Genomic DNA, 13,972 nt, shown 5'->3' with positions numbered 1-13,972 from the left:
AGCCTATGAGGGAAGGCAGGGATGGAGGGTGGGAGGAGGTGGGAGGGATGAGGGGTAAGAGATCAACCAGAGGACACGAGCATAACCGAAGGACACAGACAGTGGGGGCTGAGGGTGTGTGCCAGGGGCTGGGGCAGCCTGGTAGAGGTCAACGGGGGGAAAGAAGACTTACATAACACTTTAAACAATAAAGAATTAAAAAAAAGAAACATCACGGATCCGCTGCCTCCTGCACGCCCCCTACTGGAGAGATGTGGCCGCAACCCCATGTACGTGCCCCAACAGAACTGAACAGGGACCTCTTTTTCGTAGGCTGACACTCAAACACTGAGCCACACCAGCCAGCCTCTGTATCTTTTCTTTTCAACCCCCCTTTTTTTTTTTTTAATAAACCAATATTTTAAAATTGGTTTTAGAGAGAGGAAGGGGAGAGAGTGAGCTAGCTAGAGAGAGAGAGAGGGAGGGAGGAAAGAGAGCAATCTGTTGTGGATGTGTCCACTGGGTGGTTCTCTTCGGGCTGACCAGGGATGGAGCCAGATCGGGCTGCACTCTGACGGCTGCCTGAGGGGCCTCCTGTCCACTAGGGGCAGAGTCTCCGCTGCGGGCAGGTCTTGGACATGGACCAGGTCCTGTCCACCTTCTCCCTCATGCACACCTCCTCACTAGGACCCCCTCCTCAGCGCCGGCCACAGGCACGTCCCCGCCCCACACAGAAGCCGGGGTCACCCCTGCTCCTCAGCCCCTCACCCACTGCCGAGCTTCCCACGGGCTCAGAGGGCAAACCAAGGACAGGCCATCCTCGCCATTCCTCGGCCCCTGTCAGCCAGAACCCACCTCCCCAAGTGCCTCCATCCCTCACATGAGCACAGACAGCAGCATGAAATGACACAGTAAAAAAATTTAAAAGGAAGATAATTCCTGACCTTCACTGTGGTAAATCCTATCCAATACAAGGGTAATATGTAAATTAACTGTCACATTGCCCATAGCCACGCGATGACAGTGCCCAGTCCCTCAGCCCCACCAGAGTCCACCAGTCCTGCATTTAAATAAATAAAATCATTTATGTAAATGATTTTAAATAAATCATTTAAAAATTTATTGACTTTAGAGAGGAAGGGGGGAGAGAGACATCCTTTTGTTGCTCTACTTACTTATTCATTCATTGGTTGATTCTTGTATGTGCCCCCACAGGGACTATGTTCTAACCAACTGAACTACCTGGCCAGGGTATTATATTATTTAAAAAATATATATATTGATTTCAGAGAGGAAGGGAGAGGAAGAGAAAGAGAAACATCAGTGATGGGAGAGAATCATGGACCGGCTGCCTCCTGCACACCCCACACTGGGGATCGAGCCTGCAATGTCCCAAGAATTGAACCTCTTGGTTCTGTGGTCGGCAAACTGCAGCTCTTGAGCCACATGCAGCTCTTTGGCCCCTTGAGTGTGGCTCTTCCACAAAATACCACGGCCTGGGCGGGTCTATTTTCAAGAAGTGGCGTTAGAAGTTTTAAAAAGTTTGGCTCTCCAAAGAAATTTCAATCGTTGTATTGTTGATATTTGGCTCTGTTGACTAATGAGTTTGCCGATCACTGTCCCGGTTCATGGATCGAGCTCAACCATTGAACCACACAGGCTGGACTACTGTATTATTTTCCATAAGAACAATTGTAGCCTTGGCCGGTTTGGCTCAGTGGATAGAGCATCAGACTGCAGACTGAAGGGTCGCAGGCTCAATTCCAGTCAAGGGCATACGCCCAGGTTGCGGGCTAGATCCCCGGTAGGGGGCAACCAGGAGGCAGCCAATCAATGATTTTCTCTCATCCTTGACATTTCTCTCTCTCCCTCTCCCTCTCCCTCTCTGAAAGCAATCTTCTATAATAATAAAAGCGTAATATGTTAATTAGATCGGACGTTCTTTTGGAGGACCCCGAATGAAGCCGGGCTGCAAGGGAAGCCCGGGTCCCGGTGCCAGAGGAAGCCGGTGCCGGCAGCCAGGAGAAGGAAGGCCTGCTCTTGCACAAATTCCGTGTATCCGGCCTCTAGTAAAAATATAATAATAATAATAATAAAAAAGAGCCGAAACCGGTTTGGCTCAGTGGATAGAGCGTCGGCCTGCAGACTGAAGGGTCCCAGGTTTGATTCCGGTCAGGGGCATGTACCTTGGTTGCGGGCACATCCCCAGTGGGGGGTGTGCAAGAGGCAGCTGATCAATGATTCTCTCTCATCGATGTTTCTAACTCTCTATCCCTCTCTCTTCCTCTCTGTAAAAGATCAATAAAAAATATACTTAAAATAATAATAATAAAGAACATCTATTTGTAAACCTACGTTTGCCCCACCCTGACAAGAGGAAACCTTCCCGGCCCCCAGGAAGACATGCCATCTTCCAAGGAATAACTGACCGAAAGCCTGGGGGCCAGAGGCAACGGAACGCCCTCCAGGAGTGCCGGCAGGAGTATGTGCAGGCCTGTAAGTCCACAGGGAACATGCCGCTCACACGCAGAAGACACGGACGTTTTCGGGTCACAGACTGGCGGAACCCCTGCCCAGCGAGCTCACCATAGGCAACCCTCCCAGGACTCCTGTCTGCTCTGCTCCAGGTGAACCGAACCCTCAGCAGCACCACCCAGCGGCACGGAGGAGAGACCGGTGTTTCCTGCGTGAGTGCATTCAGGTGAGACAATCCCCAGCATTTACAGACGTGGACGGCAGGGGCCATGTGCTGACCTGACAGCTCAGGGGAGGCCTGCCTGGCCGTCTTACAGACTCAGACCTCAAGTCACCACAAAGGATGGTCTGATTAAACTTTAAACCAGTGATGGTGGGCAGTCACCTCCTAGGTCGGGATCTCCCCTGACAAGGTCAACCTTCACCTTAACTGAGCCCACCTATCTTTTTGCATCTAGGATGACACACCCTTGAAAAGTCTGGGTAACTTGTAACTCCCCTTTTTCTGCAGCCCCTGGGACACAACCAAATGTGCTGGGCGCCAGGAAGGAGACCACAAATTCCTTCATTATCATGTTAATTGTTCCTGCACCCACGTAAGCATGTGTCCATCATTTTACTTTTTATCCAATCCCAGGGGTTTCCCTGCTTTGCTTTATCCCGCCTCCTTACTCCATCACCAATGGATTCCATGTAACCCACCTGCGTCCCTCCTTTGATTGTCATGTATAAATGTTGTGGGGTCCAACCCTGGGTTCAAAATAAGACCACCGGAGGCTGATTAATTAATTTAAAAAAAGCAGGCAAGGGTTTATTGAAAAACTGGCCAGGACGGCCGTGGGAGCACCACACAACTGCACTGATCCAGGTGTTGGCAATCCTTTTTAAAGCTTCAAACCACAGAAATTTCCCTTCGTTCTAAATTCTAAAGGCTGGGAACATTGGAATGTGGCCCTATCTTGCCCATTATACAAAAGCAGAACTCAGAGGTTAATCTCTAAAGGTTATCTATAGTTTCTACCCCTGAAGCTACTGAGTCAGTGGGAGTCAATCTCCTGTAACTACCCTATTGTTTAAGCAAGTAATCGAAGGTCGAAGTCAGATAGCAAGGTTAGAATTCTAACAGCAGTTTTTACCCAAGTATGAGTGCTACCATATTTCACAAAGACAGGTGTAGCCCACTATTCTCCGGAGCATTATCCCAATTCGCTGAGGTTCTGCTTCCCAGCCTATGTTGACAGTTTGGCTCAAATAAACTCACACAGATTCTTTACAGGTTTCAGTGTTTTTTTTACTTTAGCACTGACAATGCCGGATGAATGAAACTTACACGATAGCGATGATCCTTCCTTTGGTGTGGGCCTACCAGTCTGTCAACGTCCGTTTGCCTCTCGCTGTGCGGCAAAGTCGGGCTCCGAGGACTGAGTGCAGAATCTTGGCACCTAGACTTGGACTCTGCTCCGACGCACGGGCCCAACGCCCTGCCGCACACTCAGGGCCCGGCCCCGAGGCGGGCCCTCGCCGTGACCTGCGCCCGAGGCCCGTTCATCTCCCCCCAGGCCCCAGCCTTGCCCCGTGGGCGGCAGAGAAGGCCGGCCGGGCAGGGGCCTCCCGCGAAGTCCAGCCCGCTCACCCCAACCCGAGCCGCCATCGCGGGTCCGGACCGGGCAGTGAGGCCCCGCCCGCCTCCCGTCGGAGTGTGTCCTTCCCGGTGACAGCCCAGGGACAGCCCGCTGTGCCCCGGGCGGTCACTCCCGCAGCCCGACCACCCGAGGGCCATAGGCTGCGGTCTGCCCGGGGCCAGGCCTCACCGGCGCGGCCTCGGCAGGGCCGCCTGTGGACGCGTTCATGCTGTTCACGCAACACGAGCTCATGCTGTTCACGCCAGGCGGGTGGGAGACCCGGGACGGGAGCGCTCATGAGCGGGGAGAGGCTGTCGGTCGGGCTAGGGGGCGGGGCAGGCGAGGCGGGCGGAAGTCGGCGCGCCCCGAGGACGTCAGAGCGTCAGACGCATCTCCGCGCGTGCGCATTGGCCCTGCTCCCAGGGCACCCTGGGAGTCTGGGCGCGGCTGTGCTGCGCCTGCGCAGGGGGGTGGCGTTTCCGTGGCTGCGCCTTAGCGTGATCGTGGTGCGTGTTGCGTGCCTCCCTGAACCCCGGTGCGGGGGCCCCAGTCCCCCGACACACTGAGGCCGGCTGCGCCGGACTCTCCCCACGCCCCGTAGCCCAGCCCGGGCACCCCCGGCGGAGGCCTGGCCATGTGCCCGCTGGGGGCCCCCGTCCCGTTAGGTCCCCTGCGAGCCTGGGGCGCGCTGGGCCGGCACCTCCGGCGGGGGCGAGCAGACGCCACGGGGACGGCACGTCGCGGGGCCGCGGGGCCCGGCCGGCACGAGGCGCGGAGCGCTGGAGACGCGGGGCGCGCGCGGGGCGGTTCTGGGCGGGCGCCGGCCGCCGCGCCCTCGCCGGCCTGGAGACGCGCGGGCGCGGGGCGAGCCGGTGGGCCGCTGCAGCCTGGCGGGGCCGCCGGCCAGCCGTGTCTTGGAAGCACCTTAGAGCCAGGCAGGCCCCCCTGTAGGATGGTGTCGAGGTAAGAGATGTCCGCGCCTGTAGGGCTTCTTAGGATTTATTAGAGCCGAGCCGACGGGCTCCGCCTGCAGCAGCATCTCTGCGGGGTGAGGAAACGCCCCGAAAACGGCAGCTTTGCGGCTTGTGTTGCAAGTTAGGGTAAAAGGAGGAGGCGCGGGGGTCACATGGAACCCACGGGGGCAGCTGAAGGGGGCGGTAGAAAGCAGAAGAGGGGGGATCTCTGAGATCCGATGAACAAGCAAACAACATGGGCTGCAGGTTCAAGTCAAAGTGTCCGCAGGGCGGTTCCTTCCCTGGGCTCCGGGGAGAACCTGCTTCTGGCCCCGGCCCAGCCCCTGGCCCTTCCTCCCCGTCAGAGTGCGAGCACTGCGGCTCTGCTTCCGCCGCCACATCCTCCTGGTCTGGGACCCCAGGTCACCCAGGACCTCCTCCCACCGGGGCCCCTCACCCAGCCACAGAGACCCCTCTGCCAGGGGGAGGACTGCCGCCAGGCTTGGGGAGGAGGCGTGGCCACCTTTGGGGCTGCTCTGCCCACCAGGCCTCACGCCTGGGGTGTACTGGACAGGAGCCCATGCACACACGTCAGGAGATGCGTCCAGGTTTTCTGCCTCACTGCCTCTGTCCGGTTCCTCCAAGAACACATCCTGCTCCTGGCACACAAGTCACGTTGAAGTTCAAGTTGACCACGTGCACCTGCTGTGGGGCCGCTTCCCGGACGGGGCCTGTGCCTGGCAGCCTGCCTGGCCCGTCCTGGGCTCTCCGGACCCCCTGGCTACACAGCAGGGACTGGCCCAGCCGCGACCCTCTCAGGCCGAGGGTGCTCCCCTCGGTCCCTCCAGAGGACAGACCGCCCAGCACCAGGCCTAGCCCTCCAGGCTTGTGAACGGCTCTCCAGCCCCTCCCCCAGCCCGCCACCTGACTGCTGCGCCTGGGCCCGCTGCTCCAGCAGCACCCCAGCCCCCCCCCCCCTTTTTTTAATACAAGAGAACGTGTATTTAGGAAGTTACAGAGGTAGCAGAAGTGAGCCCCGTAGAGGAAGAGGGCCTCGGAGGGAAGAGAGGGGAGGCAGGTGCCTGCTCCTGTGAGCAGAGCTGGGGAGGGGGGTCCCTTTTATTCGCAGTATCACCCCCTGTGCACTGTCCTCAGTCTGAACGCCATCTGTTTCCTTCTGAGTTTCCTGTCCCCTCCGGGCCGGAGCTCCACCTGTGCTGGCTGAGCCCTTTCTCACGCGGTGGGCGAGGTGCACAGTAGGGGTTCGGTGAACGGCTGACCGGGCGGCCGCGGAGTGAGGAGATGCAGTGCTGTCAGGAGGGGCCCCTGACAGCGACCTCGGCGGCCGGCACGCCGGCTCCGGGCGCCCCGGGAGGTGGCCTGCTCAGCGGCGGCCCCGAGTGTCTCACACAGCGTCCCTGTCTTTAACATTCCCCTGTCCTCCCCAAGGTCGCACCAGTCAGTGTGTGGAGCTAACGCGGAAACACTCAAAAAAGAAAATAGAAAACATTGGAACCTGTAAAGTAAAGGATTTTTGTGGGTTTATTTGAGCCAAACCGTTGGCAGTTGCTGGGAAGCAGCACCTCGTGGCCTGGGGAATGCTGCAGAGAAGGTTCTTTATTCCTCTATTTTTATGCTGCTGTGCCCCGTAGATTCTGGAACCCACAGACCCCATGGAGCCGAGTCCGATGCAAAGGCGGAAAGTCTTTACTGATTCTCGCCCGGGCTGGGGTCCAGCCGGGGCTCCAGCGCAGCGACACTCAAACCCGGACCCGCTCTGTTTCCTTCTCAGTTTTTACGCTCCAGCCCCGCTGTGCAAGCAAGACCCTTTGCCTCCCCCTCCCTGCTCCCTTTTGCCTTTGCAGTGGGTCGGTGGTCACCTCCCGTAATTCCAGGTTAGGCTGGTCTGCTCCCGGAGGTGCATTCATGAGATGAGTGCCTAAGGTGAAACCGCCCTCGGGGCCTAGCCCTGCCTTAATGTTTGCCATAAAATACTGCATTCTGGCTTTACTCAGCCTTACAATACCTGGCAATCCGAGGAGGGGACACAAAACCCGTTGGTGATGGATTGGGGCGGCGGGAGAAAGCAAAGGGGGGCCCCTGGGACTGGGTAAAAAGTGAAATGGCAGGTGCAGGGCCTACGGACGTGCTGATGGAGGAGTCTGTGGTCCCTGTCCTCGCCCGTCCGAGGTGACCACACGTCCGGTTTTTAACGATTTGTCCCGCGTCCCATGGCGTTCAAACAAGTCCCGGGGGACACGGGCAAATTGTTAAAACCGGACGGCTGGTCACTTTGTCCCAGAGGCCACAGGCAGGTGGGCTCAGTCAGGTGAAGGCTGACCTGGTCAGCGACCTCGCCAGCCTGGGAGGTGACGGCCCCCGGCCCTGCCTTTGGCTGCAGCTCCATTTGGTGGGTTAGGCCTCCCCGGCTGCCCGGGCGGGCGGCGGCCCCTGGGTCCGCGGGGCCACGCTGTGAGTGACCAGTGTCCTGGGGACCTGCAGGCGGTTCCGGCCGGGCATCACCGCGGCCAGAGGAGCGGACACGCCTTCCGTCTCCGGGCCTGGGCTCTCCCGTGGGCGGGCGGGCGGGGCGGGCGCGGACGGGGTACCCGGTCCCCCCTCCGCCCGTGCCCGCAGCCCGGGCTCCGGTGTTCGGTTTGGGCTCCGGGGAACCAGGGGCTGGGAGAGGGGGGACCGGCAGGGGCCTCCGGGCCCAGCCCGCCCTCCCTGCGCCCCGGCCCGGAGGTGGGGGGCCCCGGGCCCCGCTCCGCAGACGGAGCCCGAAGGCCCGGCGGGGCGGGAGGCGGGAGGCGGGGAGAGCGGGGATGAGCTGGCGAGGCCCCGGCCGCTCAGGCCCCGCCCCGCCTCCTCCCTCCCGGCCGGCAGGAAGCAGCTGTGAGTCTGAGCGGTCTCGGACCAGGTGAGGCCGGGGCCGGGGCCGGGGTCGGGGGCCGGGGGCCGGGGGCCGGGGACCAGGTGAGGCCGGGGTGGGGTTCCTGGCCGGCGGGCTGCGGGGGGGACGGCCTGGGCGGAGCGGGCGGTTCCCGCGGCCCAGAAAGCGCGGGGCCTGGGCGGGCGGGACACGCAGCCCCACGCTGGGCCATGCGGGAGGTCGGGGCGGAGGCCCCCCGCTGCGGAGGGCCCGGCCCGGCCCGGCTCCTGGGCCCGGGCCCCCACCCTCACTGCCGCCCTGGGTCAGGCCCGGGCGCCGCCCTCCGCGGCCTGCTGCGCGCTGGGACCAGATGGCGCTCCTCCTGGCCGGCCCGGCTCTGGTCCTGGCTCTCGGGCGGCCAGCGGGGGCCGGGTTGGGGGTCCTGCCTGGGCATCTCCTGGGGGATGTCGCACGTCTTGGGGTTCAGGGGTGCCCCGTGTCCCGTGAGCCCGGGGGTGGGGCTCCCGATGGGTGTCAGACCCTGTGGGTGGGTGGAGCCCGTGTCTGCCTGGCTTCCTGGAGGGGGTGCGCCTGGGAGAGCGGTGGGGGTCAGGGGGTCCCCTAGGCCGGGAGGGGTCAGCATGGGTGCCCTGGCCTCTCTGCCTCCCGCAGGGGTGAGGGCGGCTCTGAGTCAGTGTCTGTGACCGCACCCTGGCTCCCAGGGTGGGTGGGTGCCCTCGGCTCACGTGCTCTGGGCCGTGGCAGACCCGGCTCCTGGTGTGACTGCGCTGGTGACACCGCCCCCGCCGGCCTCGACCCAGTTCCATCAGGCCCGGCACTGGTGTCACTCCTGGCTGCCTGCCCCCGGCTGGGCCCCGATCCAGCCGCGACGGGAGGGGCAGCCCCTCCAGCAGGCCGGGCAGTGCCAGGCTCCGTGCACACGCCAGCGGGAGAGTCTCAGGAATGGGGGGCTGGGTGGTTCGGGTGAGGCAGAGTTCTCAGGAATGGGGGGCTGGGGGGTTCGGGTGAGGCAGAGTTCTCAGGGATGGGGGGCTGGGGGGTTCGGGTGAGGCAGAGTTCTCGGATGGGGGGCTGGGGGGGTTTGGGTGAGGCAGAGTTCTCAGGAATGGGGGCTGGGGGGTTCGGGTGAGGCAGAGTTCTCAGGGAGCCTGGGGCTGGGGAACCTGGCAGGCGCTGAGTCATCCTGCCGGCGGCGTTCTAACGGGCAGGTCCCTCACATCACTTCCCGGCTTCCCATCGCTCTGGAGTGAACCGGCCTCCCGCCCGCCCCAGGCACGGCCCTGCCCACCTCAGCCCGGCCGCAGGCGTGTCCAGGCCGCAGGCGTGTCCAGGCCGCAGGTGCATCCAGGCAGGTTTCAGGGCCTGTGACCTCCCCTCACTGAGCTGCTGCCAGAGGCCTCGCTCCCTGCGGGCTCACCCGGGGCAGAGGGTGCACCCCCCGAGGGGATCAGAGCACGGACAGTGTGTCCGGCTGGGAACTCGGCTGCTGCCGGGAGAGCGGCCGGGACTGCAGGCTCCTGTCGCCCGGCCCAGCGGCCTCGGGGGGAGGCCTAGCTGCTCGCATCTTGGGGAGGGGCTCTGGCTTGGGGTGCTCTTAGGGGGAAAGCTGGCCGAGCAGGAGGCAGGTAGGGTTTCCACAGCACGGCCAGTCCGGTGCCCCCTCCCTGTCCCCCGCTGGGGTCCCCCTCAGTGTCCAGGCCCACGGCCACCCTCCTTACCGGTCTCTGCCCTGGCCGGGGCATAGGAGAGGTGGCGGGCCCATGCCCCACCCTCTCCCAGGCAGGAGGTGCCCAAAAGGCAGTCCGAGGCCGGAGGTGTCCCGGGCTGTGTGGCCGCCGTGTCCCCGGGCTCTGTGGCCGCTGGGGCCTGTGCCAGGGGGGCAGTGGGTGCAGCCTCCCTCTGCTCTCCTCCATATCTGGCCGCCATGTCCCCCCCCCTCTGCTTCCACCCAGAGCACACTCGCCTCTCACCATGAGCCTCCTGGACCTCCACTACGAGCAGCTGGGTGACGCCCGCTGGGCCGAGCTCCTGCCGCTCATGTGCCAGGCCCCGGTGGTCAGGTAGGCGGGCCCGGGGGCGGGCGGGGCGGGTGTAAGCTGGTTCCCACGCAGCTGAAATGTTTTTGTAATTTCCCCCAAACATTTAACAACATAAACCCATTCCTGGCTCTAGCCAGCTGGCAGGTCTCTGCCTCGGCCCCTTCCTCCGGGGCCGCCCTCGGCTGGCGGCACGGGGGCTCTGAGCCCAGCAGCTCCTTGGGCCTCACAGGGGGCAGGTGCCTGCTGGTGTCTCTTTAACCCGTTTAAGTGGGTTAGGAAGAGGGTTCTGGGTGCCCTTTGCCCTTTGCCCCGCCCCCCGGCAGTCAGCGCCCAGCGCCCGGGGCTCCGGTCAGGGGCAGAGCCAGCGCAGCCGCCTGACTCCCTCCCTCGTGGCGGCTCTCCCCTGGCCCTCCGCCCGGTCAGTGCGGGACCCGCGTGGCATTGCCGCCCGGAGAGGGTCCCGTGGGGCTCGGGCCGATCCCGGGCTCTGGCGGCAGCACACCGGGACGAGGGGCGGGTCCTGCCGGCGGGCCGTGTGGGTCCGGTCACTGCCGCCGCTCGGGGTGTCAGCTCGGTCCTCGGAGCCGCTGCTGTTGCCGTGGTCACCGAAGCGCAGCTGGGCAGTGGGCGGGCACCGCTCACGTCCTGCTTCGCGCAGTCGCCTCGGGACATGGGCGTCCCCGGGGACTGTGCCCGGGTGTCACGGCCGCCTGGCGGCTCGGCCTTCAGGTCATTGTCGGTGCCCCCACCCCCGCCATCGGCGCCCTCCTGGCGCTCAGGTCCCCCCGCCCTCCGGGCGCCCCTCCCTGGGAGCTGAGGCAGCTGGCCACGCCCACGAGCCGTGGCACCCACACATCCGTGCGGGCCATGCCCTCCACCCCGTGTCCCGTCCCATGTAAAACGTCCGGGGCGGCTCCCTTATTCCGGCCGCTAACCGGCCACCGCTGTCCCGCCCGCAGGCTGGTCGACTGCGGCGTCACCGGGGGGCGCTGCAAGGACCTGAGCGCCGCGCTCCGGGACAACGCCGCCCTCACCGAGCTCAGCCTCTCCTCCAACGAGCTGGGCGACGCGGGCGCGCACCTGGTGCTGCAGGGCCTGCCGCCCGCCGGCAAGATCCAGAAGCTCAGGTGAGCGCAGCCCCGCGCCCGCCCTGCGGCCGGCGCACTGTGACCCAGGCCGCTCCCCCCTCCACCTCCCCCTCCTGCCCTGGGCCTGGGACCCGCGCCCTGGCCAGCCTGGCCGCACAGTCCGGGACGGGCGTGGCCCCCTGCGATGGGCGTGGCCTCCCTGTGATGGACGTGCGCTCCCACAGCCTCCAGAACTGCAACCTGACGGAGGCCGGCTGCGGCCCCCTGTCCGGCGTGCTGCGCTCCCTGCCCTCCCTCCGCGAGCTGGACCTCAGCTACAACCAGCTGCAGGACGCGGGCCTGAGGCTGCTCTGCGAGGGGCTCATGGACCCCCAGTGCCACATCGAGAAGCTGCAGTGAGTGTGCCCGCCGGCCCCCGGTGCCCGCTCCCTGCCCGGTCACTCTGCTCCGCCCACGTTGGTGCAGGGGTCGGAGGACGGGCTCTCCCAGGGTTCCTCCCGTACCTGTGGGGCTGTGACCTCACAGGAGCGGCAGCTGGCCGTGGCCTGCACGTGCCTGTGTGGCGGGCGGCGTGGCCCTGTGAGCCCGCAGGTGGGCTCAGCCATGCGGGGAGGGGGGCTGGGCGCCTTGCTCTGTCTCCTGAGCGTGGGTGCCTGTGCCGGTGGGTGGTCTCCAGGAGGGAGGGGATGTTCCTGGGGGAGGGCTGACCGCCCGCCGTCCCCAGGCTGGAGTACAGCAACCTGACGGCCGACAGCTGCGAGGCCCTGGCCGCCGTGGTCAGGGCCAAGCCGGAGCTGAAGGACCTGGGGGTGAGCAACAACGACATCGGCGAGGCCGGGGCCCGGATGCTGTGCCGGGGCCTGGCCGACTCCACCTGCCCGCTGGAGTCACTCCGGTAAGCGCCGGGCTGGGGCGGGGAGCGGGCAGGGGCGGCGGAGTCCGCAGCGGCCACAGCGCCTCCTGTGCCCCAGGCTGGAGAGCTGCGGCCTCACCGCGGCCAACTGTGCGGACCTGAGCGCCATCGTGGCCGCCAAGCCCTCGCTGAGCGAGCTGCATCTGGGCAACAACAAGCTGGGCGACGCGGGCCTGGCGGCGCTGTGCCCCGGGCTGCTGAGCCCCGGCTCCCGGCTCAAGACCCTGTGGTGAGTGGGGCCGGCAGAGGGCCGCGGGTCAGGGCAGCTCTGCACAGGCGTGTCCGCTGTGGGCGGGCCGGTGGGGCGGGAGTGCCCCCCGTGGCCCTGCTGTGACTGACGGTCCCTCCCTGCAGGCTCTGGGAGTGCGACTTCACGACCAGTGCCTGCAAGGACCTGTGCCGGGTGCTCGGAGCCAAGGAGAGCCTGCGGGAGCTCAGCGTGGCCGGCAACGCGGTGGGGGACGAGGGCGCGCGGCTGCTGTGCGAGAGCCTGCGGGACCCCCGCTGCCGGCTGGAGAACCTGTGGTGAGCGCCGCCTGGGGCGGGCCTGGAGGGGGGACGGCCGAGGGACCCGGAGGAGGGGCGGCCTGGTGGGGACCGTGCTGGGGGCTGAGGGCCATGGAGGTGATTCTCTGGGGGACGGGGGGAGGGGGAACCCCGGGTGCCAGAGGGCCTGGGTGCATCATCCTCCGTGTCCCAGGATAAAGTCCTGCAGCCTCACGGCTGCCTGCTGCCAGCACGTCAGCGCGATGCTGGCCCAGAACCGGAGCCTCCAGGAGCTGCAGATGAGCAGCAACAACCTGGGCGACGCGGGCGTGGAGGAGCTGTGCCGGGGCCTGAGCCAGCCGGGCACCACCCTGCGGGTTCTCTCGTGAGTGAGCGTGCTGTGTGTGTTGTGTGTGTGTGTGTGGGGCGCACCCAGCACGCTGGGCGGCCCGACGGCCCGGTCCTGTCCGGGCTCGGGGTGCTCACAGCGTCAGGCCTTGGGGGCTGCTTGCTTCCGACGGGCCCGTCCTTGGCTTTGCCTCCGCTTTCCCTTCGGCCTCTCCTCCTGTCCATCCCCGATCCTCCTGGCTGTGTCCAGCTTGTGCTTCCCTGGGGCCGGCTCCGTTTCAGGGCCCCGGGGCGTGGCGGCATGTGCACTCCCGTGGCTCGCGTGGCGGCGGCACAGGCCCAGGCCACGCAGCCAGTCGGCGGCACCTTCGGGCATGCCTCCGTCCTGACCTCCACCCTCCTGTCCGCCCAGGGTGGGGGACTGCGAGGTGAGGGACCAGGGCTGCACCACCCTGGCCGCCCTCCTGCTGGCCAACCACAGCCTGATCGAGCTGGACCTGAGCAACAACTGCATGAGCGAGGTGGGCGTCATGAAGCTGGCGGAGAGCGCCCAGCAGCCCAGCTGCCCGCTGGAGAAGCTGGTGTAAGTGACGCGGATGGGGTCAGGGTGCTGCCGGCCACCCCGGGGAGGACGCGGGGGGAGCCCCGGCCTGCCCCGCCCACACGCTCCCTGCCCCACAGCCTGTACGACATCTACTGGAGGGAGGAGACGGAAGACCAGCTGCGGGCCGTGGAGGAGAAGAAGCCCGGCCTGCAGATCATCTGCTGAGCCCGGCCCGGCCGGCCAGCCCACCTCGTGCCTTAGCCCCACCGAAGAGAAACGCGCAGACCAGCTCTGCACGCGTCCGGGACTCTTGACTATTAAAGCGTTTTGGGTAGAATGGCCTGTGCTTCCTGTGCGTCCGAGGTTCTGGTCGCGGGTGACGCTGTCATGAGCCTGGCCTCCCGCCCAGAGCCCACCCGTCGTGGCAGCCAAAACACGTGCGCGTCTGCAGGCCTGGCCGGTGTGCCCGGGCCTGCTGCCCGCAGCCTTCCTCAGGGCTGAGAGCAGCAGGGTCTGCCCACGGGCACAGAGTGCTCTCTGCCTCGGCCGGGCTCACCTGTGGCCGTGGCCTCCGCACCGCGGGACCCCGCGCGCTCCTCACGCCCCTCACTGCCTGGTGGGCCTCGCCGGCC

The 13,972-nt window shown here is 64.9% G+C and overlaps 1 protein-coding gene across 2 annotated transcripts; it reads left to right on the top strand.

The window, feature by feature from the left end:
* The first annotated feature begins 4,669 nt into the window (after positions 1-4,669).
* RNH1 (ribonuclease/angiogenin inhibitor 1) lies at positions 4,670-13,677 on the top strand. 2 transcript variants are annotated; one of them, XM_084907078.1, is made up of 10 exons: positions 4,670-5,039; positions 9,875-9,982; positions 10,921-11,088; positions 11,274-11,444; positions 11,774-11,944; positions 12,021-12,191; positions 12,317-12,487; positions 12,663-12,833; positions 13,209-13,379; positions 13,478-13,677. In XM_084907078.1, the coding sequence occupies exons 1-10, from the start codon at positions 4,711-4,713 to the stop codon at positions 13,563-13,565; spliced, it is 1,719 nt and encodes a 572-aa protein (XP_084763204.1). In that variant the 5' UTR covers positions 4,670-4,710; the 3' UTR covers positions 13,566-13,677. The 2 variants fall into 2 exon arrangements, with proteins under 2 accessions (XP_084763204.1, XP_084763205.1); XM_084907079.1 differs by lacking the exon at positions 4,670-5,039 and adding an exon at positions 7,825-7,949.
* Positions 13,678-13,972: the final 295 nt, after the last annotated feature.

This window comes from Pipistrellus hanaki (genome assembly GCF_964339955.1).
Source record: "Pipistrellus hanaki genome assembly, contig: scaffold_39, whole genome shotgun sequence".
In the NCBI taxonomy this organism is placed as follows: Eukaryota; Metazoa; Chordata; class Mammalia; order Chiroptera; family Vespertilionidae; genus Pipistrellus; species Pipistrellus hanaki.
This window is presented reverse-complemented; position numbering and strand designations above follow the sequence as displayed.